The sequence below is a fragment of the Ictidomys tridecemlineatus genome, chromosome 9 (genome assembly GCF_052094955.1).
Source record: "Ictidomys tridecemlineatus isolate mIctTri1 chromosome 9, mIctTri1.hap1, whole genome shotgun sequence".
In the NCBI taxonomy this organism is placed as follows: domain Eukaryota; kingdom Metazoa; phylum Chordata; class Mammalia; order Rodentia; family Sciuridae; genus Ictidomys; species Ictidomys tridecemlineatus.
Genome location: NC_135485.1, coordinates 38,260,355 through 38,285,278, shown reverse-complemented (window position 1 = coordinate 38,285,278; position 24,924 = coordinate 38,260,355). Strand labels below are relative to the sequence as shown.

Below are 24,924 nucleotides of genomic sequence, written 5' to 3'. Positions count from 1 at the left end.
TCCGGAGCCACTGGGATTACAGGCATGCGCCACTGCACCCAGCCATAGCTGGTTGATTTTTTAAAACCTTGTAGATGTGATACCTTACAAATACCACTCACTGCACTGTTTCCTCATTGCTTTTCCCAGAATGGACCATTTTCATGAGGTTGGTGTGGTGTCCGCCATATATGTCTTACACTTTATGAATCCATAAGCAGTCAAAGCTTGTGTGTGTGTAAAAATATGTGGGCTTTTGCAACTCTTTCTTTGCTCCACAATTATGTTTGAGATTATATTGACACGGAGATCTGGTTTAGTCATTCTAACTCCTTTATGACTATGGTTTATTTATTCCCTTGTTTAGAGATAATTTGTTAGCTACTTAAGCATTCTCTTCTGGAAAGAATAGTGCAGTGAGTGTCCTTGTTCCTGACATTTTTGCTCATGTGACTTCCTTTCTCCAGGATATAGCTCTGGAAGTAGAAGTGCTGCTCTTAGGCTATATCCATCTGCAGCTTTACTAGGCATCGTGGCCTTCCGCAGAGCCTGTGTCATGCTCTTTGGACTTTCATCATCTACCACTGTGAGCTAAATAAACCTCTTTTCTATATAAGTTTCCCAGCCCTGGGCATTTTGTTATACCAAAGGGAGATGAACTAATACATCAGATATTTTCAAGTTACTCTGCAAAGTGGTTCTGTCAGTGGGGGCTTATTTGATATACACTACCTAAAGGGCTGCAATCTCAGTTTCTGATTATATATAGATGTAGGTAATTGGAGTAGGTTTTAGGGAGCTGAGTGTGTGTGTGTGTGTGTGTGTGTGTGTGTGTATGTGTTTGTGTGTTTTAGTGCCACAGTTGATTCAAATGAGCACATCAGGTTGAGAAACTGCTATATGTGACTGGCAACTCCATGAAGACAGGAGCTGTCTTCATCTTATTTGTTGTTGATTTTCCAGCTGTCAGCATGGTGTCTATTACATATCTGGTAGATGCTCAATTAATAATTGCTGATAGGTGAATAAAGAGATGTAGTCTGGTATAATGGACATTGCCTTATAGTCAAGCAACACTCCTCCAGCTGTGTTGTGTATAAGAATTACTTAAAGATTTCGTGAAATTGTGTTTTCTGATCCAGGAGCAGCCCTGGGATGGGGCTGAGATCTGGCATTTGATGGATATGCTGCTGTTTTGGGGAAGCACATTTGAGCAGCAGGATGGTGGCGTGGGAGGGGGACAAAGACAAAATGAAACAATTATTTTCTTCTGGATGGTTGTAAAGTAGAGGAGTTTGGAATTTGGAATCCTGCTTGGTAAATCTAAGAGCTCATCTCTTCATCACTTTACAACAAAAGCAAATGAAGTACCTTCCTCATAAGTGTTTTTTGAAATCAAAGGAGCTCTTGTTCATGGAAGCACTCCATGAGCTGTGAGGCCATCAGGCTTGTTACTTCTCATAATTATTGTCACTTTTGTAGTGGATGAATATTTTCCTTCACTTTGCTAAAAGCATAAAGCTGTTGCCATTACAGGATCCAAGGAAATCTCATTTTGACCTGCTATCTCTATTGAGTGGGGCACTTTATCTGCATTTGGGGAAGCAGAAGCAAAAATCTGCCATTTTTTTGGTTCTGACTGTAGGTGCTACAGAGCTGAAGAGGGTCTCCTTCTTATTGTTTTTGGGGTATTAGAGAAATAAGGCTAGAAAGGCCCATGGTTCTCTCCTAATCAGTACTACACTGTAGCAGGATCATAGGGAGATGAAATTTATTCCCCAAGTCAGGGGGTTGCTCAAAATAACAAGATATTAGATGTAATCTGAATTATTCAGGGCAAACTAGAGCTAAGAGTCCCCATAATAATCCACCATAGGACACTATCATATAAATGCAAGTTTTCTGGATGCTTTGGTAATGGGGACACTGATCATTGATCTGAGAGAGGCAATGGAGTGTGGAGAAGAGAGAGCAAATGTAAATAGCCACAGGAGGTGTTATGTGTTGTGTAGTCCAAGTCACTGGGAGACTGAGGCAGGATTGCTTGAGTCCAGGAGTTCGAGGCCAGCCTGAGCAACATAGTGTGACCCTTTTTATTAAAAATAAATAAAGTGACATTCAGAACTAGTTGCATTGCATGCTGGGGATGGGGTACCTATTATTCCCAGGCTTCTTTTTCTCTAGAGAGAGAACATGGGACGGATCCAATTCCTTAGGTCAGTGACTCTCAAATACCAATTTTGTGCTTCACGGTTTTCACTATATCTGTAGTTCACCCGAACTTATTTACTTAGTAGTTGTCTTTAAATCTGTTTATCTTGGTTTAATTTGACCTCCTTCTATGCTAAAACTATAAAACCATGGGTTCAATGAGCTAGATTTGCGCTTTTCTGGTACAGATCAAAGACATAAGTGCTGCGGGTCACGGTGGCAAGTGCCTGTAATCCCAGCGGCTCAGGAGGCTGAGGCAGGAGGATTGCAAGTTCAAAGCCAGCCTCAGCAAAAGCAAGGCTCTAAGCAACTCAATGAGACCCTGTCTCCAAAATAGGGCTGGGGATATGGCTCAGTGGCCAAGTGCCCCTGAGTTGAATCCCTAGTACCAAAAAAAAAAAAAAAAGTGCTAAGTTAAAAATGTTCATCCCTGTGCCACGTAAGATTACCATCCTCTTACCAGGATTTAGGGCCTGTAGTTCATAAGATGTTTACTTGGATTAGAGGTTCTTGATGGTGGTTCAGGTAACTGGCTGTTGAGCTACATTGCAGACTGCAGGTCTGGCTGGAGAACTTTTTGGAAGGCAAGTCAGCCCATGGATGGAGTCTGGCTGAGGTTTCCACATGCTGGTGGCAGGGTATGAGCAGCTGTGTGAGCAGGATGTGAGATGCCTCTCAAAGACTCTCTTCTCGTCCATGCCTGTGGGTGATGAGAGAACTTTCCTTCCTGGGTTGTTGTGGCTGGGCTAAGTGTAATCAGTTATGTCTAGTGCTCAGTTTGCAGCCTAGACATTTTATTACCACTTGCTTTGAAAGTCCAAACAGTGCAATGGTCAGAGCTCTGAGCTAGGAACTCCCAGCTCCAGTGGCTTTCTGGTTCCATGACATTGAGCAGGTCACCTTGGCCTCTCTGGGCCTATGAAATAGAACTGTTCCAATTGTCAACAGTGGTGAAACATGAAGGCTCCAATCGAGGAGGACTGGGGAAGGGGCTGGAGGGAAGGCAAAGAAGGAAGAAGCTGTGATTTCTGGCCTGAGTATCATTGGAGGTCACAGTGCAGATGGTGCATGGCTGAGCTTTTGTAATCATTAGTCAAGATATGATGTCTTTCCTTACCCCATCTGTGAGGGCACGTGGCGTGGTGAAAGGCATTGAAACATCTAAGAGCTTATGCCATTCCTCTTGGTGTTATTTAGTGAACCCAGACATTCTTAACTGAGAAATACATGGAGTACTAATCTTGGCTTCTTTTTAAATTTTTTTTAAAAATTGTTAGTTGTAGATGGACATAATAACTTAGTTATTTATTATGTGTGCTGAGGACTGAACTCAGTGCCTCACACGTGCTAGGCAACAAGTGCTCTACCACCAAGGCACAACTGCAACCCGTCTTAATAAGTTTTTAAAGTTTTTGATGAATGGGTAATATACATTCACATGGCAGAAACTTCACAATGTGCAAAATGATTTGTGTTGAAAATAGACCCATCATCTAATTCATGTCTCTGGCATCTACCAGTATTTACAGTGTCTTACATTTCCATTTAGAGATATCTTATGCATATACAAGAAAATATGTTTATATTTTTCTCCTAGTTTTTGAAAACACGAATAGTATTTATAGTACATACGAATCTGTCCTCATTTGACCGTTGTTTTTGTTTCTTGGAGGTGAGCCTGTAAAGAGTATCTCATTCTTTTTTAATAGCTGCAGGATATTCAGACACTTGAATGTACTGAATTTACTTAACCAGGCTCCACGGATCGGACACGTAGTTGGTTTTCTGGTCTGGTTTTTATAAACAAGGCCTCAAGGAAAGATTTTGTGCATCATGATGCATATGTGGGAATGTATCTGTCCCCCGACTTTCTAGAGATAGGTTGGTGTTTGTGACTTTGAGGGGTTGTGCCAAATTGCCAGCCAACGGCAGCATGTGCAGTGTGTTGCCCATAGCCTGGTCAGTTGGGGGAAAGATGGTGTTCTGGTGTATTTTCAGTTTGTTTCTCATATTCAAAGTGAGCTTGAGCATCCATCACAGGCTTAAGAAATAAACTCAATATTTAAATGTTTTGCTCTTGGCAGTTATTTTCAGTCTATAGGGAAGGACCTGTATTTTTATTTCCAACCTACAACCAATACTTTTATAAAATGCAATAAAAAAGGACTGGTAGCAAAGTGGAATTAAAAAATCCAATGATAAATAAAACACAAACCTCAATTTTTTGTTACTAAACTTGACACATACAAAATTGCTCTGTCCACTCATTATATACACATAGCAGTTTCTGAACTTAGCTCCAGGCAGAGTATTAATGTTTTGCTTAGGTAGCATTCCTGCTCCTGAGAAGGTCTCTACTCGCTTCCTCCCCCGATGTCACCCTATTTGGGTAGGGGGAGAAAGCTTACAAGTTTATATTTCTATTTCACAATCAGTACATTTCAAGATGTTTTTGTTATATTGGATTAAAATATCTCTGAGGGTGTGATACTGATCCAGACAGGCGTGGCTCCCAGGACAGGGTTGCCATCAAACACATTCAGGCACCGTGAGTCTGTTAGTTCTCCCTATGCTATGGGGGCAGGGGGAGCTCTATGAGGGGAAGCTGTATGAGTGGGAGCTGGAGTTGGGGTTTTTATTGATGAAGACCTCAGCTTAGATGGCGGCCTGGAGTATGGGATGAGGAGGGTGAAACACTATAGGAAAATGCACAGCACTGTATTTTTTTTTTTTTTTTTAACCTGGGGTTTTGTCAGGATCCCATGCCCTACACATGACCTTTCTAGAAAGTAAAGGGAAGAGAACCTCTGAGTAAAGCAGGAGCTTAAGGGACAAGCTTATGGAGAAGGCTTCTTGGTAACTTTGTGAAATATTGGGCACAGAATGAGTTCTTGCTTCTGGCACACTGAGTCTTTCCTCCTCCTCCACCCTCAGCTAGAAAACAGACATGGGAGCTGGGGGCTGTGGCGCACGCCTGTAATCCCAGCAACTCTAGTCAGGCTGAGGCCGGAGAACTGCAAGTTCAGTACCAGCCTCAGCAATTTTGCCAGACCCTCAAAATAAAAAATAAAAAAGGCTGGGCATGTGGCTCAGTGTTTAAATGTCCCTGGGTTCAATTCCTGGTATTAAAAGAAAGAAAGAAACCATTCATGGGCCCAGGGGAGTGAGTCTTTGTTCTGTTTTAAGTTGAAGTTGACCTCTCTAAGGACTTCATGGTACTATCTCTAAATGTGTGGAGAGGGGTCTCAATAGACAGAGCCTGTCACAGGTCCACACTGTTTCTTGCTATAATGATGTTGCACCATTATGTCGTCAGTATTCCTTCTTCATTAGCAGATGTTTAGCTTCCATGTTACAGTTATCAAATCAAGTCATGTGGAGGTTTTTTTCCTGAGTCATTTTTCTCCATCCAGTGTCATAAAGGGTGGAAATGCATGTTGTCATGGTGCAGAATGAAATACCCTTTACCATCTTGTGGAACTGGTCCCCTGTTAAAGCCTGGAGAAGAACTGCCATTCAGTCAGGAACTGGGGTTGTAGAGTGGCAGTGACTAGTAATCTCTGTCTCGTGCTAACACTTGACCTCGGCAAATTACTTAACTCCGTTGACCTCCTTCCCCTCACCTGTGAAGTGGGGATGGTGAGTCCACATAAGTGACCTGGCAGGCAGGATGGGTTATATTCAGGGTTGCTCTGCAGGACACTCTGAAGTGATTTGTCAGGTAACTCAGCAAGACGGCCATCCGTAACTACACTGGGGTGTGCCAGTGGTTAGGTAATATGTGGCAACCAGCTGCCAAAGGATAAGTGCTCAGAACCAGTCCTGGCTCTCTGCCCGGGGCTCTGCACCTGCAGCTAAGGAATGGCTAAAATTGTGAATGAAACCATCCTCTCTCCTGACGTGTGGTGGAGAGCTCAGAGTCTGGATCTGGGCCACCTGTGTTTGAATCCCAGCCCTGCCTGAAGTGGCTGAGTGGGCGGCTCCACAGCTTCCGTCCATTTTCCATGTGTAGAGTGGGGAGATTAAGAGTAATCTGCCTTGGGTTAGTGGGATTAAACGAATATATAGATGTGAAGTTCTCTGAATCATGACTGCTTATCTTTCCTGTTTCCTAAGTTTTTTCAGTCAGCAACTTCATCAAGTTTTTCTGCACACAAGGCACTTAGGAGGCGCTGGCAACTGAGTCAGACAAAATTGCCTATGAGGACCCTGTAAGGATCATAGAGTCTATGGTCTACGGTGGGGGTGGCCAGCTTGTCTACAGAAGGGCTGGAGAGTGAACATTTTGTGTTTCGTGGGCCATAACATCTCTGTCACAACCATGCCACTCTCCTGTTGTATTGTGAAAGCAGTTACAATGATAAATGAATGATCATGGCTGGGTTCCAGTGACACTTGATGTCCAAAAACAGCGGGCCACGTCTGACCTGTGGGCTGTCATTTGCAGATCTGTGGTTGAGTGAGAAGACAGATGTTAAATAATCACAAACAATTATGCTGTTACCAGTTGTGATATGTGCTGTGAAGGGGCAGGCCACATTCCGTGAGAGGGAAGGGTCAGGGAAGACGTGACATTGAAGCCACACGGTGAGAAAGAGACAGCTGGAGAGGGAGAGTCCTCCACACAGGGGACTGCTCTGAGGGGCAGGGACCCTGGCCTAGATAGTTTGGACCAAGAGACTCAGCATTAGAGTCTGTATTTGTATCTTTTGAAGGCATTTCAGATACTTTGCAGCTTCCTTTGGATAAAAGAAGACAGTATGTTTTTCCTCTGATAACTTATGCCAGTTCTTTCCTTCTCTGCCCTCTGACCCCCAGTGATCCCAGTGATAGAGGTGAACTATATCGAAATGATAACATATTTTGTTCTGCCTACTAACCTCTCCCTCTCTCTGTTGTCCCATTGTTTTTATTTTATTATTGTCAGTTTCTATACAAGAATTTAGAAGTTAGGTAATCAAGGCTGCTCTGAATTCCGTTACTAGATGTAGAATGGCTTACTCCTTAGAGTCATTTTTGCTTCTTAGCAAAAGACTCTTAAAACTTGACATTACTTTCTTTTCTTGTTTGCTTGATTAAAAACTCACAGGCTTTGAAATGATTATTAAAAAAAAAAAAAAAAAAAACAACTCCTCCTGATATAATGTCTCACCTACTGCCAGCTTTAGTTCTCATAGTTTTGTAGTCACAAGGAGACACTTGACATCTTGACAGACAGTGTTGTGTGGTGGTCGGGGGCACACTCTGCAGCCAGATTGTATGAGTTCCAGCATGGCTCCACTATTTATTAGCTGCATAAGCCAGAATAAGGTTGCCTATTTTCCCTGTCCTCTGTGTTCTTACCTTTAAAATAGGGACAATAATGGCATGTACCTCAGAGGATTGGTGTGAGGATTAAAATGAGTAAAATATGCAGAAATTACTTAGAAAAGCCATGGGACACAGCACCTGCTGTTTACGAGTCCTCTGTTGTTATTAATTACATCTGAGGCTCCAGGGCCTCTTTCCTCCTTCCCATCCTTGAGCCCCGGCAGGTGGCTCCTTGCTCATCCCCATACCTTGGGCTGCATCGCTTCCTTTGTGCTTCACGTTCTCCATGAGGCTGTAAAGAGACTTTTGCCATAACGAGTCCAGGAACACATGTCCTTTTGCACTAGTCCTTTATGTATTGTTGTACTTTGAAAATGTAGTTGATGAGGAGTTTTTTGAACATAGACCTAAAAATGTGGTTTTTGCATCAGCCTTCACCATTCATGTCATCTGTTTGATTCCTGCTGTGTAACTAATGACTTGTTCTCTGTACATAGGTGTCATCTTTACATGTTGTCTTTGACCTTTCTTGGGTCTCCTCTCTACTTGATGTAAATGTGACCAAGAGATTTAATGTCTTGAGAAGCAGATGCAGGAGGTGCCTAGGGGAGATCTTGGGCAGGAAAGGTTGCCTGTCTGGGCCTCCGTGTGGTGAACTAGCTGATCTCCATGGATCTTAGTGCTTCTTTGTTGTATTGTAGACCCCCTTGTGCTGTGGCTGTGATCTCTCTGGTTTTTACAGACCTTGACATGCCATTGTTCCTATTATTTTCTTCTCCTGGGCAAGACTCTTTCTTCATTTTGCCCCGCAAGGAAAAAAATTCTAACTTGTTTTCCTTATAAGTTGCTTTTAAAAATTGTTTTACGAAGAAATTGCTTTGAGTCCCCACCGGGTGCATTGTGACTCATCCTTCCTGGGTCTTTGTTGTTGTTTCTTTTGTGTGTTCGTAGCACCCTTGGCACACAGAATTGCTTTCAGAGGTGCTTTGAAAAGCTAACATTATAGTCGTCTTGTTGGAACTTGTCCCAGCTCAGATTCTATTTTTAATAAAGTTGGCTGCAATTGTTTTCAAAGGTTACCACTTTTTTTTTTTAAACTGATGGAAATACAAATTTTGCTTCTTGTAATCCCAGACCCTATGATTTACCCCCACAGGTCTGTTCTTTGTTCAACATCTGATCACAGAACAATCACTTTTCAGGGCCTCCCATTGGCCTTCGGTGCCATTGTGCTAGGAGCGGCAATAGGATGCAGCTTCTGGGTTCCTAATGCACTGTGCAGTTTTTGTAGTGGGATGATATTCCCAGTTTCACCTCATTCCCTCTGCTGCCCTTTGGAACAGGCAGGCTGGATATCAGCAACTTGAGCCGTCAGCCAGGAAACTAACTCCAAAGAGCAGTGAGGTGAGTGAAGTCAAAGGCAAATAAATACCAGCAAGAAACTGAAGAGCCAATGCAACCCTAGACACGGGCTGTGAGCCTTAGGTAACTGGTCTACAGGACACTGGTTTACTAAATTAAAAAAAAAATAGGTACAAAAATAATACATGCTCACAGTAAAAAGTATAAAACATTGAGATGATAAAAAGGAAAGCCCCTTTGTGACCTGCTCATCTCCCTGCCTCACTCTCTGACTCTGAAGGCCATTGGTAATCCTGTCTCAAGTGTAGTCCCATCTGTAGTCCCATCTGCTCAGGAGGCTGAGGGAGGAGGATCACTTGAGATCAGGAGTTTTAAGGCAGCCTGGGCAATAGGAAGACCCTGTCTCCAAAACACGAAAACAAAAAATACCTCTCACACACAAAAAGAATCACAAACAAAATGAACAGTTTCTCAAGTGTTCTTTGGGGGAATTGTCATTACATGCAGGTGTTGACTACAGTGGTCTGGTCTGTTGTGTTCACCTGTGTTCCACTTATAGAGTAGTACTGGCACAAAGTGGGCTCAGAGCACTGAATGAATGACATTTCCAGGATTGTCCTATGTACATTGTTACTGTATACCATGGTCATCACTGCATCTTGGAGAAATTTTCACACCAGTACATAGAGAGCCACTTAACTTTTCAAAATACCTACATGGGATTCCATCACATGAATTACTATAATTATTTAACCAGTTCAAGTTACTTCTCATTTTTTCTGTTACAGACCTTTCTATAAGGACTGTCTGACATGTTGACTGCTGATCATCCCCTCAACATCCATTTTTCATTTCTAGTATAACAGAGATTTAAAAAAAATTTTTTTTTCAGACATTGGTGGGCCTTCATTTTGTTCATTTATTTATATGTGGTGCTGAGACTCGAAGCCAGGGCCTCACACATGCTAGGCAAGCACTCTACCACCGAGTACGACCCCAGCTTGGGGTAACAGACATTTTAACTGGACATAGTTCTTAAGTACAGACCACCTTTGCCAGGTTCCCTTGCCCTAGGTCTGGCCAGCGAGGTGTGAGCAAAGGTGATGTGTGCAGCGCCCAGGAGCATCCTTGAAAGGGAAGGAGAGGTCTGCTCCCTCCTGGAAGAGGTCGCCTGGTGGTAGGAGCTGGAGCAGCCTTCTTGGTTCCAAAGCTAGAAGCTGACTCCGGAGGATGTCAGAGCAACAAGATAAGAGGAACCCAGGTCCCCAGCACCACATTCTCTTAAACATTTGCATGAAAGAGACAGATACCTGTCTCACTGAAGCCACCCTTACATTATTTGGGTCTTTGTTACAGTCTGTGTCTCTTCCCACCTCTCTGAGTGTATATGCAGAATAAATAGAAGTAGAATTGAAGAGTTGAAGGACATGGTCATTTATGTATTTATTTTTTTAACCAAAATGAATGCAGTGTTTTTAAAACACGCTCTGCCAAGTTTTATTAAAGAAAAATTTTACATGTTTTACTTTTCACCAGTCTGTTCTGTCGTGCTTCTAATGATATCAGAATCACCTGGATCAATGATAGACAGTGTGCACACTCTGTAGTATTTTCCACATGCTGTGCCCAATTCAATATTATTGCCACTGTAGTGATGGATACTAGTTTTGGCCAACATGGCATAGTACTCTATTTCAGATTACCTCAAAGCTGGACGTTGTTGGTGAGGATAACCAATTTCGCTTTGCCCTGTCTGATCATCTTCAGAGTTTGCTTGTACCCCAGTACATACTTTCTACTTTTCATAACAAGCTGGAGCCAAGAGTTGATTGACTCCAGAGTCTTTTTTGCGGCCACCATCTTCCCGCCCCCAACCAAGAGCAGCCGTCAAGATGGCGGGAGAGCTCAAAAGGAAGGGGCCATGGTCAGTTAAAATTAATGGATACTGACTGCCTAATTACTCCTTAAGCACTGACCACCATCATCATCTCTTGAGATATTCCCCATCCAGTCATCTTATCATGAAGACATTCACATTTAACTTCTGAATATGTTAAAAATGTAAAAAGATTTAATTTACCAAAGAAAAATACTAGCAAGTAAGGCAAGAGTTTGATTCCAAATGTCAATATCAGTCATATTCTGTATCCTGGTAACCAATTCCTGGAAAGGGAAGGGAGAATGGAGAAGTGATAGAGGATACCACTGATGCCTCATGGAATGGTGCAGAGGGAGAGCACACACACCTATGTCCAAGTTGTCATGCTCATGGTACCTGCTTAGCCTCAACCATCCCCACTGATGTGTTCATCCAACAGCTCTTCTGCTCTTATTGTGGGCCTACTATGTGCTTGCCGCTGGGAATGCAGTATTGGGCAGGTCAGAGACGGTCTTTGCTTCTTTGAGGTATAGCTTAGGGGACAGGGCAGATGTTAATAATTATACAAATAACAACTGGAATGTGTAAGGTAGTCACATAGGATGCTGTGAAGAGTGAGTAGAGATTGGGGAGGAGGTGATTAATTTTCTATTAATTAATAAACTTAGTAGCTTAAAAAGACACAACTTGGTTATCTTAGGTTTCTGGAGGTCAAAAGTTGTAAAATTCAGACATGGCTGGGTTATGCATCTTCCTAGGATGGCTCTAGGGAGAATCTTCTTCCTTCTCTTTTCCGGTTTCGACTGGCCGCTTGCATTCCTTGGCTCATGGCCTCTTCTTCCATCTCTGAGGCCAGCAGTGTAACATCTTCAGTCTCTGTCTGACCTCTTGTTCCACAGTTACCTCTCCTCACTGACTCCTCATCTCCTCCTGCCTCCTTCCTGCGAGGGTACTTGGGTTCATGCTGGGTCCAACTGGAAAATCCAGGCTAACATTTCCATCTCAAGATCCTTAATCATATCTGTAAAGTCCCTCTTGCCACATAAGGCAGGATTGTCCTAGGGCCTGGGGATGGGATGTGGATGTCTGAGGAAAGCATCATTTCTCTGTTTGCATCAGAGGGACTGACAATGTAGGAGTGGTCTGGGAAGAATTCCCTGAGGAGCTGGTCTTTAAACCAGAATGGTAGGATTTTGCAGGAGGTAGGAGTCAGGCAGTGGAAGGGTACTTAAGTGATATGTGGGAAGGAACTAGAGGTATCCAGGAACTGAAAGGCAGCCACTGGACTAGATAGTGGATATGGGGGGTGTGATGGCTCATGCCTGTGATCCCAGCAACTTGGAGTCAGAGGCAGGAGGATGGCAAGTTCAAGCCTAGCTCCGGTAACTTGGCAAGACACCATCTCAAAATAAGAACTAAAAAAAGAGCTGGAGATATAGCTCAGTGGTAGAGCACCCCTGATGCACCCCTGAGTTCAATTCCCAGTGTGGGTGCGGGGGACAAGAACAAACATACAAATCCCCCTAAGTATACCAGAGAATGAGTGGCAAGATGAGGTTGGTGACTGCAGTGTAAGTCGCTGGAGGACACCAAAGCAGATGTGCATTTAAAAAGAGTACTTTTGCCACAGTTTTGATAAAGGGGTTAGAGATGAATAAGGTGGAGATTGGAGGCTTTGTAGGAGGGGTTGTAATTCAGATGAGAGAACCTGGCAGCTTGGTCCAGCTGGTGTAGATTGAACCACTGGGCACTATGAAGGGGGTGTAGAGTGCAGCAAGCTATGCCCAGTGTGATCCTGTGGTTTCTGGCACGAGCCAAGAGGAGGAAAGTGCTGTCATTTACTAGGTGGGAAAACACCAGAAGGAGGAGAAATCCAGGTTGGGTAGAAGGATGTTGAGGCCTTATGGGCACATGGGAAGGCCTGTATTTGTCCATTCTGGAGCTCAGACCTGAAGTTTCCAGGATGCAGAGAGAGTTGGAAATGGTGGTGTGCAATTGCTGTTTGAATTCATGTATGTGATTCCTGCCTGGGCCCTGGAGAGAGAGGCACAAAAGGAAGGAGGGCCTCAGACTGTCCCAGGGTGGAGCCAGCCATTTAAGTGCCCTATTGGAATCTGTAACCTTTGGAGCTCATCAGGGATGAAGCAGGGGTAGAATTGAGAAGGGGGTCTTTGGAGGGAAAGCTGAAGGTGAGGACATAGAGACAAGTCTTACAGAAGATTTTAAAACTCAAACTTGCCATATTAATTCCCTATGCTACTGTAGCCAATTACTTGATCTTAGTGGTTAAACAGTATACATGTCCTATCTTATAGTTCTGGAGGTCAGAAATCCAAAATGGATCTCACTGGGCTAGCGTAAGGGGGTGCAGGGCGGCACTCTCCCTGGAGGCTCTAGGGGAGACTGTTTTTCTCACCTCTTCTAGGAGCTGTCTGCCTTCCTTGTCTCTGGCCCTTCCTCCATCTCCAAAGCTCACAAAGGCAAATTGAGCCCTCACACTTTATATCACTGATCTGTTCTGCTCGGCTTCCCACCTTGAAGGACAGTTGTGATCACACTGAGCCCACCTGGATGGTCCTGGGCATTCTACTTTTTTAAGGTCGGATGATTAGCGCATTAATACCATCTAAAATTTCCTTTGTCATGGAAAGCAATGTATTTATCATTTATGGGGGGCCACTATTTTACCTGTATCTGTTCAGCCATGTCCTGCTTGACTACATGTCCTGCCTGTTGTTTAGGTAACAGTGGACTACATATATGACAGTGGTAGTAGATTGTAGTGGAGCTGGAAAATCCCTACTGCCTGGTGATGTTGTGGTTGTTACAGTGGGATGGCATGCCACACACTCATGTTTGTGGTGGTGCAGATGGAAACAAACTTATTGCCAATCATATGACTGTGTAGCATGTTTAGTTATATACAAAATACTTGACAATAAACAACTACATTACTGGTTTATGTATTTACTATATTATTTTTATTGTTATTTTAAAGTGCATTCCTATTTATATATAAAAAACAAAGTTGACTGTCAAACAGTGTGCTGTGTTGCATAGGCAGCAGCCTCAGATGTTTCATGTTTACTGTTTCCCCCCCACCCTCCATGCTGGGAATCAGACCCAGGGCCTCATGCATACTAGGCAAGCACTCCTTACATTGAGCCACATCCTTAGCCCCTTACCATGTCTCTTGAATGCCCCATTTTCTCTTGTGCTTGATTGACACTCATGGTGTTTTGCTCATCATGGCCCTTGGAGCAATAGGCTATTCCATGTGTATATACCACACGGCCAGGTGTGCAGTAGGTGGTACCATCTAGACTTGGGTGAGTGCACTCTGGTGTTCCCACAAGGAACTTGTGAAATGCTGTATTACTCGGGACATGTCCCCGTGTTTAAGCAAAGCATGGCAATACTATAAAAGTGGTGAACTCCCCCAAGACTCATCACAACACAACTTTATCCCCACCCCACCCCACCATCTCTCCACTCACAAATCTTAGCAACCCTCTGGTTCATCTCTTTGTACTTCAGAAGGGACAATTGTGTAAAGAGGTTGGGTGCTGAAGGAGGAGTGAGAATGAGGTGGTAACTGCAAAAGGCATTGATGTGGGAGATGATGAAGGGTGTTTAAATTCTGATGAGATAGACCTGAATGAAAAGGAGAGATCCTTGGACAAGAGAGACATCGCCACTGTCAATGAGAGGATGTGGGTTGGTGAGTCCCAAGGGAGCCCCTATCTGCTGGTTAAAAAATATATTGTTTCTTTTTTTTTTTTTCTGTTGAGAGGGGTCAAGGGGACGCTGAAGTTCTGAGGACCATGGGGAAAGTTGGAAATTGTCATTGTGGAGTGGAGGGTGAGTGCAGGAGGCAGTGTGGGGCCTGGAACGCGCTGGGGACCATGGGGTCTATGCGCTCTGGTGCGGCTGATCAGTTTAGAGGGGCGGATGTTTAGATTCAGACTGGGTTGGTTTTCTGCTGGGTGGTGTGTCCAAAGGGTAGGGTACGAGGGATTTAGAAGGGCAGTTGAAATCATCACCCAAAGAGGAAGAAGCTGAATAAGAAAGTAGAGGAGTGAAAGTTCCGTGAGGTGTAAATGTGGCCGTGATGGGACTTAAAGTCAGCGTGCAGAGCTGTGCTTAGGTGGACGGTGGCCGCTAGAGATGAGGATTTCAGGATGGTGGCCAGGTCCAAGGTGTGTCTTTGGGAGACCCATCTAGGACCTACCTCCATGAGTTGGGGGTGGTCTCCCACAGTCAAGACAAAGACATGGAGATATGCACCTCTAAAAAGGGGATGTTTTGACAAGAGGGGGAGGGTGTGGGGGTCTGGAGTCAGTATCAAGGGTCAGACCCTGTCAGCTTCTCCTCCTCACCTTTCCACACCCTTGCATGTTAGGCGAGAGTCCATGAGCTTGACTTGTGGGATGGTGAGGCAGTCTTGCCCTCAGGGAAGAACCAGGCTTCACCCATCTGTCATTCACTTTCTTCCTGGGCTGTGCTGTGCTGTGCTGTGGGTGGTGCTCCAGCATACTGTCCCAGAGGAGCTGTCCCCTGGGACTCTTCCCTTAGGAGGAGTCACCATCCTCATAGATGGGAAAATACCAAGGTAGGTAGAAAAGAGCAGAAGCAATCTAAGACTTAACAGCTAGCAAGAAAAATCAGCCATTAACTTGAATATATTGCTTTTTTTCCTAAAGATTTAATGAGATTTATCTCCTTGTGCTATATTTTTGTATCTGACGTTTCTCCCGGGCTCTAAGCCATATATTCTAATTTTTCTTGAAAAATGGCTATGGGTATATTTAATGCACATTATTTACATTGAATTATGATCAAAAGGTAACTTTACTGAAACTTTAGTGATTTTTTTTGTCTGCACCATAAAATCCTGCCATAATTTGATATGTTATTTCAAAAATTTAGCCTTATAAGTAGAGCTACATTGGTCTCTCTCTCTCTCTCTCTCTCTCTCTCTCTCTCTCTCTCTCTCTCTCTCTCTCTCTCTCACACACACACACACACACACACACACACACACACACACACACAAAATAAAAAATATTGAAACTACCTTACCCACAAATGAACATTGAACTCATACCTCACTCAGTCTCAGATGATGGGTGAAGGAACTTAGATTGGTGGGGCAGTATTAAGAACCTAGAAACCAAGTGGAAGCAGGATATTAGGGTGTGGGGATGCAGTTTGCCATTTCTGCTGCTATTTTCTTTCTTTTTTCTTCTTCTTTTTTTTTTTTTTTTTGCATTTAATGTTTTCTTGGTGACTAGTGGCCATCTTCACTAGGTCTCAGCCTCCATTTTGGCCATTTCTTCCTGTGAGAGGTGCTAATTTTGAGTTAGGACTAAGTAGTAGCAGCAGATTTTAAATTGATAATAAAACATGGCTTTTTAGCTGGGCGCCATAGCCATAGTGCAGGCCTGTAATCCCAACAACTCTGGAGGCTGACGCAGGCAGATCACAAGTTCAAAGCCAGCCTCAGCAGCTTAGCAAGGCCCTAAGCAACTTAGCGAGACCCTGTCTCAAAATAAAAAGGGCGGGGGATGTGGCTCAGTGGTTAAGCGCCCTGAGTTCCATCACTAGTGTCAAACAACCACCACCACAACAAAAAACATGTCTTTTTACCAATCTGTCTATATCCCAAAGTTTCTGTGAGCTAAGTCTTAAGTGATAGCCTGAGAATGTGAGAAGGCTCCAGAGTTAAGGAAGAACAAATGGAGTTTGATCCAAACCATTCGTCAAACTCCATCCGGCCCTTCACATTCATGGGCTCTTCATGCATGGATTCAGTCAGCCATGGGTCAACAATACCAAAAGAAAACTTCATCTGTACTGGACATGTACAGTCCTTTTTCTTTGCTGTTATTCTCTAAACAGTACAGTGTAGCAACTGTCTGCATGGTATTTATGTTGTATTAGATATCATAAGAGGAGATGGTTTAAAGTATACAGGAGGATGTGTGTGGATTGTATGCCAATACTACATCATTTTTCATAAGGGACCCAAGCATCTATGTAGGGGTTCCTGGGACCAGTCCTCCGCAGATAATGAGGGGCCCCTGCACTTACCTTATTGGAGTGAACCTAGTCACTTCCTAATCCCAGCAGACTCATTCAGGCCTGGGGGAGTAATGATTATCCATTGCCAGTGACTGTCCCTTAGTGGGGGCTCAGTCAATGTTTTAACAGGCAGGATCACTCTGTGCAGCATTTGTTTAAGGTCAGGGACTTCCGAGTCTGACTCCTGGTTTTATCCTGTGGCTTTACCACTTATTGACTGTGGACTTGGGAAAGATTCTTCAGCTCTTCTGAGCTTTAAATTCCTTGTCTGTTAAATGTGATCTGTTGGATAACTGTAAGGATGAATAGCACAGTCCCTGACACATGCTAGGAGTAACTGGTAGCTGTTTATTCCCATGGTGGAGTGTCTCGTGGCTTCCCAATTTGATGCATCTGAGAACTGTTAGGTGTCAAAGTGTATTTCTCCATTACTCACAATATTCTTTGGATGCATTACCTTCTAGGTAAGGCCTTCCCTGACCTCTCTTCTTAGAAGTGCAGCTATCCATCCTCTGCTGCCATATGCCTCTCCTTTACCACTGCTTCCTGTCATCCCCATCCCTGCTGCCTACTTTCTTCCCTATTTCACTTGCCAGTGTTCTCCTCCAGTGCACCGCACTCCTAGTAAACTGTCCAACACGCTTGCTTTGTGTCTCAGGCCCTCTTCATCTACTAAAGTGGGCACTCCATGAAATCAGGCAACGCGTCCCTTTTGTTCACCACTCTCTTATCAACGTCTAGATGGGGAGACCAGGGTCTGGCTCAGTGGGTGCAGAGTAAATCCTTGTCAAATGAAGAAATTGACTTTGAAAGTGGTAATATATTTCTCCGTGCCATGTTTTTTTAAAGCCTCTGCAGCTGTCTAGAATGATGATGTTTTATTCAGAAGTTCTTAGTGATAGTTTGCTCATTTGCCTATCTCACACTTCCTTTCCTGAGGGAGGATGATGGAAACCACAAAGAACAGGGCTGAATGGATGAAGAAGAATAGAGCTGGCATCACTACCAAATCTACCGACTTCTTCTGACACCTTGCCTTTCAGTGTGAACATCCCCAGATACCTGTTGACCAGGGGAGATGCTTGTCTCTGTAGTAGGCGGCTCAAGTATCCTCTTGTTTTCTTGTCTATTTTACATGCAACAGAGCTTTTGTTATTCTTTTTTCTTTTAGGGCACCAATGCCTCTGCTCTGGAAAAAGACATTGGTCCAGAGCAGTTTCCAATCAATGAACACTACTTCGGATTGGTCAATGTAAGTATTTAAAATGTACTATTTTTATCAAACATTTTAGAGTATTTGATGCAACCTCTGCTGCCATCTTCATCATTACCAATTTTAAAATAATTGTCAATGTGCATTAGTTCATAGAAATGGCACATGTTGGAAATGGGGGGGTATTTTAATCTATTTTTTGAAAGTTTTAAATGAATTGTCCCAGAAAAAAAGGATTTAATTACGACAATATTGGGTCAGATTCACATCCCCCCTTCCCTGTGCTTTGAGGGATTTCCTTTGCACACGTAATCTCATGGTGATTTCATTAGCCTTTGTAGCCAAATCTGCTTTTGCATGTCCTCCTTTATCATGGGGTGAGCTCTCCAGGCAGGCTTTGTTTCTGTATGTATCAGTATAGCCAGAGTTCTGACACTGTCACCAGCTCATCCGTAGTGACTGGCTCATAATATAACCTGGTATCGTGCCAGGAACAGGGACAGCTGTGGGGAAGAACCAGCACATGTTGCTCAGAATTGCTTGGCCTCACTTTCCTTTGCACTCTGCTGTAGCCCCTTGTATCTGGCTGGACTTCCAGCCTCTGCTTCCTAAGTAGGTTGATGATAATCAAGGAGCAGGGCAGTGTCACCCACCCCTCCTGAGCTACCTACCCCTTGTGAGTTTCCTTCCTCACCCGGTCCTTTCTCTCTGTGATGGAAGTTTGAAGTGCTATCAAGTGTTAATTCATAAACACATGGTTTTCTGGAACAACTACTCTATGCATAGACTGCCAATGCCTAGGTCTGGTCAGTATTGGGGTAAGCTGGAAATATTCTCTGCAAGTAAATACAGCCTAGGATATAATGGAAAGAACAGTGGTTCCAGTGCAGTGCAGACCTGTGTTGGAATCCTGCCTGTGCTGTTCTCTAGCTGTGTGATCTGAACCTGCATTTTCCCATCTGTAAAATGGGGATCATAGTTTATACCCACTTGGGAAAAGGATGGATCAGTATAAGACCCTGAGATGAGACCGAGGCACATTGTGGACACTTGGCAAATTTTTGCCCCTTTTTTTTCCCAGGAGTTGTTCACTGGATCAGGGCCAAGCATTAAAGAATGTCTGGGTAAAAGTGAAACACGGAATAGAGAGGAAAGAAGAGAAGGTGGAAGGATTAATAAAGCACTAGAATATAGGGCATTGTGTGGGTGAAATACTGACTTCTAATTTTACTACAATTTTTTTAGCCATTGTGCCCGGGCCTCTGCTTAGCTCTGTGAAGATGATTATTGAAGTCATGGGAACTCTGCCCTGGCTAAGGAAAATATAAATGCAGACTATGAAGGAAAAAAGGAATTAAGGCCCATTTCTAGTTTGTGGAAGAGTTGTGTCCTCTCTACTTGTTACTTTCTTCATTTATGATCCCTCAAGTGGTAATTTATGATGGTTCCAGCGTCTCTATAAAAGGTTCATCTTCTGTTACATAATTGTGGTAAAGCAGATTAAAATATGTAAAAATAGGGAACGTTCTATCTCAGCTCCCGTGGAGATGTCATGAAGGTGTGGTGGAGCCTCTGTTCCGTTCTCAGGCAGAGGACCTGAGCCCAGAGCCAGTTCCGAGAAGGTGTCTGCGCCCTAGTGAGTCCTCCACTGCAGTTTGCAATCTGGGCTGTTAATCTTGTTACTTCCTTAGGGTCTTTCTTCCTGCTTATTTCACTGTGTAGGAGCAATTCTGAAGTGATGGTCTCAGCCGTGCTCTCCCACGGAGTCGGACTTAGTCACTGGGAACCGAGTGAGATAATGACTTTCTCCTCTGTACGCATAAGCTCAGTGTCCATGATTTCAAGAGATATTAACATATTACTGTGTGGGCCCTAATCTGGTTATAGGAGACCAGGACTTGGGTGATACTGTACTGGAACAACTGCCTCCTTGGAAGAAAGGAGGGAGGGTAATTTAGAAGGTAAGAGATGGGAAGATGGGAGTTTGGCTTAAAGAGACATTTTTTTTTTTGCCTCCTTTGCACTGAAGTGAGGCATTGTGGTCTGAGGCAATGGGCAGGGGCACTGGACTCTTGAAAGAAGAGAAAGAGCCCCCCTTCATTTCAGGCTGATTCAGCTGGGCAGGTGGTTCCTAGTTCCTCCATTTCTTTTTGATTTGAGTTTAGTTTCCTTGTCATGAGAGTTTTGATGTGTTGTAAATGTGGCAACTTTTATCTGGCCAGCTGCTTTTCTTGGTCTGCATATTATGTAGATTTTTTTCTTCTCTTTTTCTAAGCACCAGAAGGTTTCATTAGACTCTTTATCTAAGCATAGGCAGAGTGCTTATTATTATTTTAGAGATTTTTATAGAGAATTATGTGTCTCCCCTTCTCGGTGGGGATTATGTTCCAGGACCCCCAGTAGATGCTGGAAACCATGGATAGTACTGGATATGTACTATGTTTTTTTCTATACATATATACTTGCGATAAAGTTCAATTTATTACACAAACTTAACAACAACAATAATAATATCCTAATAAAACAGAACAGTTAAAACAACATATTCTAATAAAACCATCGGTATCATTGCTTTTTTTAAAAAAATGGCTTTGGAGCCATTATTAAGTAAAATAAGGGTAACTTGAACACAAACACTGTGGTACTGTGACAGCTGATCTGATAACTGAGATGGCTACTAAATGATGTATGGACTGGTAGCATATACAGCATGGATACACTGGGCAGAGAGATGATTCATGGTCTTGGCAGGATGGCACAGGATGGTATGAGGTTTCATCACATGATCCTGAATGGATCACCATTGAAAACTGACATGTCCTTTATTTCAGTAATTTTCCACTTAATATTTTTGGTCTGTGATTGATTACAAGTAACTGAAACCATGAAAAGCAAATCACAGATAAGGCCCTTTCATTCCTTTCCCTATTGATCAGGTAGTCACTGGTGTTTAACTAACCAATTTTCTCATGTGGTGAGCTGGGCTCTGATGCAGGGAAATCTGTGCAGGTTCATGGATCCTGGCCTTCTCCTTCTCTCCTCCTGTTCCAGAGCTGGCTTTCCTCAGGCAATGACTTGAACCACCCCTCTTGTCCTTTGGCAGTTTGGAAACACATGCTACTGTAACTCCGTGCTTCAGGCCTTGTATTTCTGCCGGCCGTTCCGTGAGAATGTGTTGGCATACAAGGCCCAGCAAAAAAAGAAGGAAAACCTGCTGACATGCCTGGCAGACCTCTTCCACAGCATTGCCACGCAAAAGAAGAAGGTCGGCGTCATCCCACCAAAGAAGTTCATTTCGAGGCTGAGAAAAGAGAATGGTAAGTCAAGGTGGCGCATACTGGATTTAAAGCTCTAGAATAAGGGACGCTGACAGTTCTGTGCATCTTCACAATGAAAAGCCAACTTGGTTTCTAAAGGGAAAATAAGTATGGTCAACTATTCAAGTGTCATTTTTTAAGAAAAGTTATTTCTTCCTCTTATCCATTGTATATAACACAAAATTGGTTTGACAATATGCTTAAGAACTTAGATCCATCTCATGATAGAATGATTTTTTTTTTTTACTCTATTCTGAGTGGGATCTTTGTAAGAGGAAAATGGTCCATGGCAGCCTTCTGAGTGGGACAGTCATCAGATTAAATAGGCTGATGTAATAACTGAATAAAATAGTACTGTTTTCTAAACTTGTCATAAGTGGTAAAGTAAGTGCATAGTTCCTAATCAGAGTCTCTGCCGTTTTGAAGATAATACCTCATTTTTATTTGCCTAAGACAATTAAAGGATATCAAGTCGATATCTATATGATAAAAATGTGCTGCTGTCACCTGATTTTTCTGTCTTCTCTTTTGTGGGGGATACTTTTGCACTGATAATATTTCTGACCAGGGAATTGTTTGTCGGGGCAACTTGTGTTTTTTCTAGATTTTGCTTTCCTCCAACAGACTTGCACGGTTAATCAGATGTTTATTTTACAAAGTCTTATTTAATTTGATTGCTGTCTTTTGAAGCTGTTGTGGTTTCTATGTACTAGAATACAAGTCACTCAGGGAGAGAAGGAAGCAAGCACTCCCAGTCCAGTGGTGAACATGATTAATAGTGGAGTTTCACAGCTGCATTCGTCTCCCAGTGAATGGTCCTGATAACAGGGAGCAGCAGGAGGCTTCTGGAGTCATTTGTAATTTGGTTTTGGAATAGTATCAGATAATGTGCTCACACATATTCCTCATCTCCCTTGTGTATCATATTTAAGCTGCTTCCTGGCTGGTCCAGGGTTTAATATGCTTTTTGGGAAAAGGCTCCAGGGCCCTGAAGAAATTACCCAGTGAATAATTGGTCATTGCGATCACATCATGTTGATAATTGATATTTTATCAGATATATTGTCAGGCAATTTATGTTTTTCTCTAGAACAAATAAAAATTCTGCTCACTTTTTACATACATGACTATAGAGAGACAGAGGAAATTGGTTCTTGATGGCAGCAGAAAATGGAAATGAACAAAACTTTAGAAACTTACCCATTGAAGCCACGTGATAGAGATGAATAGATTTGTATTCCATACTGTCCACCCTTTCAATATAAAAATGGAAGTGTGGCATGTGAAACTAGGCATCTCTGTTTGCCTTTTAAGAACCAGAGATGGAAATAATGACCTTCTCCTTTTCCAGATCTCTTTGATAACTACATGCAGCAGGATGCTCACGAATTTTTAAATTATTTGCTAAACACTATTGCGGACATCCTGCAGGAAGAAAAGAAACAGGAAAAACAAAATGGGAAATTAAAAAATGGCAACATGAATGAACCTGCAGAGAATAATAAACCAGAACTCACCTGGGTCCATGAGATTTTTCAGGGAACGCTCACCAATGAAACCCGATGCTTAAACTGTGAAACTGTAAGTACTGGGGTGCTCTCATGAAACCTGCCTATGCACATTTAGGTGGGCAGTGCTGTGCATGAGTGCAGCATACTACTATAGAACTAGCAGTTCCCTTCAGCATATTTGGAGGAGCTTATTCATGAATATGAAACTGCAGACTTTGAGAAGCATGAATCCATCCAAGATGTCTCAGCTAGCTAATGCAGTGATGAGGCAGGTCTTTTGAAATGCTGGATTGCTTTGTGCCATGGACACTTTTAGGGTCTAAAAATTACACGACTGAATTGGATCATAACCATTTATCTTAAAAAGATTTCGGTCATGTGTGATTTGGAACAGATCGTTGCCCCAACTTAAAGTGAGTTAGCTGTGGTTCAGTGGACTTGAAGTGAAAAGATTGACTCCTACTTTTCCAAAATAGAAAATTTCTACCACAGAGAGCTGAGTGGATAAGGCGAGTCACTCACAGAGCTGTTTCGAGGTTTGGGTGAGCTTATGTGTTTGGAAGGGTCTGGCACATGAGAGGTACTTAATGCTGATTGAATCTGAAAACATGTTCTCCAGAGCATGATACAGAATGGCATATTTGCTTATTATATTTAAGCTTTGTGAGTGGCCTCATGTATTGATATTTAAGAGTCCAGCTCTGGATTCAGGCTGCCTGGGTTTGTATACTGGCTGTGGCACAAGGTAGTGCAAATTATTCCTCTTTTCTGTCTCCTTATCTCTAAATTGGTGATTATGTGTGTGAGTGTGTGAGAGTGAGAGAGAGAGTGAGAGAGAGAGAGAGAGAGAGAGAGAGAGCGAGAGCACGCGTGTGTGAGCGAGCGCCTGTTTCATAGGTTGCTGGGAGAATTAAATGAGTCAGTCCTAATAAAGCACTTAGCACCATGTTGGCAAGTAATATCCATGCAATAAATGTCAGCTATTTGTTACAACTACTCACAACATGGAAAGTCTATGGTTTCATTAAGGGTCTTAGAGTTTCTTGATAGTATCTAAAAAAAAAATGTGTATGATTGTGCATTTTGTGGGACGGGAGACAGGTGCTTTTCAACAGATCTGCTAATGACCCCTTAGTCTGGTCAGGCTGCTGTGACACAATGCTATAATGGGTGACTTAAGCAAATAAAATTAGTTTTTCACAGTTCTGGAGTCTGGAAATCTGAGATCAGGGTGCTGGCGTGGTCTGGTTCTACTGAGGGCTCTCTTCCTGGCTTGGACATGGCTGCCTTCTTGCCAAGCCCCCACCTAGTAGAGAGAGAGGAAGCCAATTCTTGTGTCTCTTTTTTATAATGACACCAATCCCATCACACCCTTATGACCCAAAGACCCCACTTCCAGATACCGTCCCTTTAGGGGTTAGGATTTCAATATCCATCTTGAGAGGACACAAACATGTAGTCCTTTGCAAGTTGTGACCTCCCCCAAATGGTTAAGAAATGTGGATTTAAACATCAGCTTATATCTGTGTAAGTAGAGAAGCCTTTAGTTTTTGGCAATCTTTCTAATGTTCTTTTTAATGGTGTTTGAATCAATGTTCTGATTTCCTTGTGGAAACAATTAGAAACCATAGCTAAGCAAATGGAGACTAAAAAATTACTAGTAATCTTCCCATGCAGAGTTGATAAATTTGTAAGAATTTTCTAAAAATTCTGACATATTAGCCCCACTTGCACATTTAAAAATATATTCTGTCCGAACATTTTCTGCACATAATTATTTTTCTTGAGATCCTCCCATCCTCTTTTTTCATTTTCTCTCCCTTCCTCTCTCCCTTTATACCTTCTATTCTGGTAAAATTCAAATGAATATGAAAGTAGAATAGCTTAATAAACCCCACATATTCAGGATCAGTGATTGCTAGCACTTTGGCCCATGTTGATCTCTCCTTCCACACGCCTCCTCCATCATTTTTTTTTTAAGAGAGAGAGAGAGAGAGAGAGAGAGAGAGAATTTTTTAATATTTATTTTTCAGTTTTCGGCGGACACAACATCTTTGT

At 42.9% G+C, this 24,924-nt stretch overlaps 1 protein-coding gene and 1 pseudogene across 1 annotated transcript in view; one reads left to right on the top strand and one right to left on the bottom strand.

The window, feature by feature from the left end:
• Positions 1 to 24,924, top strand: part of Usp46 (ubiquitin specific peptidase 46) — a 65,603-nt gene that overhangs the window by 8,351 nt on the left and 32,328 nt on the right. Inside the window, exons 2-4 of the mRNA XM_005319995.5 lie at positions 17,997 to 18,077; positions 21,142 to 21,355; positions 22,707 to 22,936. Of these exons, the coding sequence (XP_005320052.1) occupies positions 17,997 to 18,077; positions 21,142 to 21,355; positions 22,707 to 22,936 (525 nt within the window). The remainder of the gene's footprint in view (positions 1 to 17,996; positions 18,078 to 21,141; positions 21,356 to 22,706; positions 22,937 to 24,924) is intronic.
• Positions 10,328 to 10,722, bottom strand: LOC101977151 (large ribosomal subunit protein eL30 pseudogene; annotated as a pseudogene).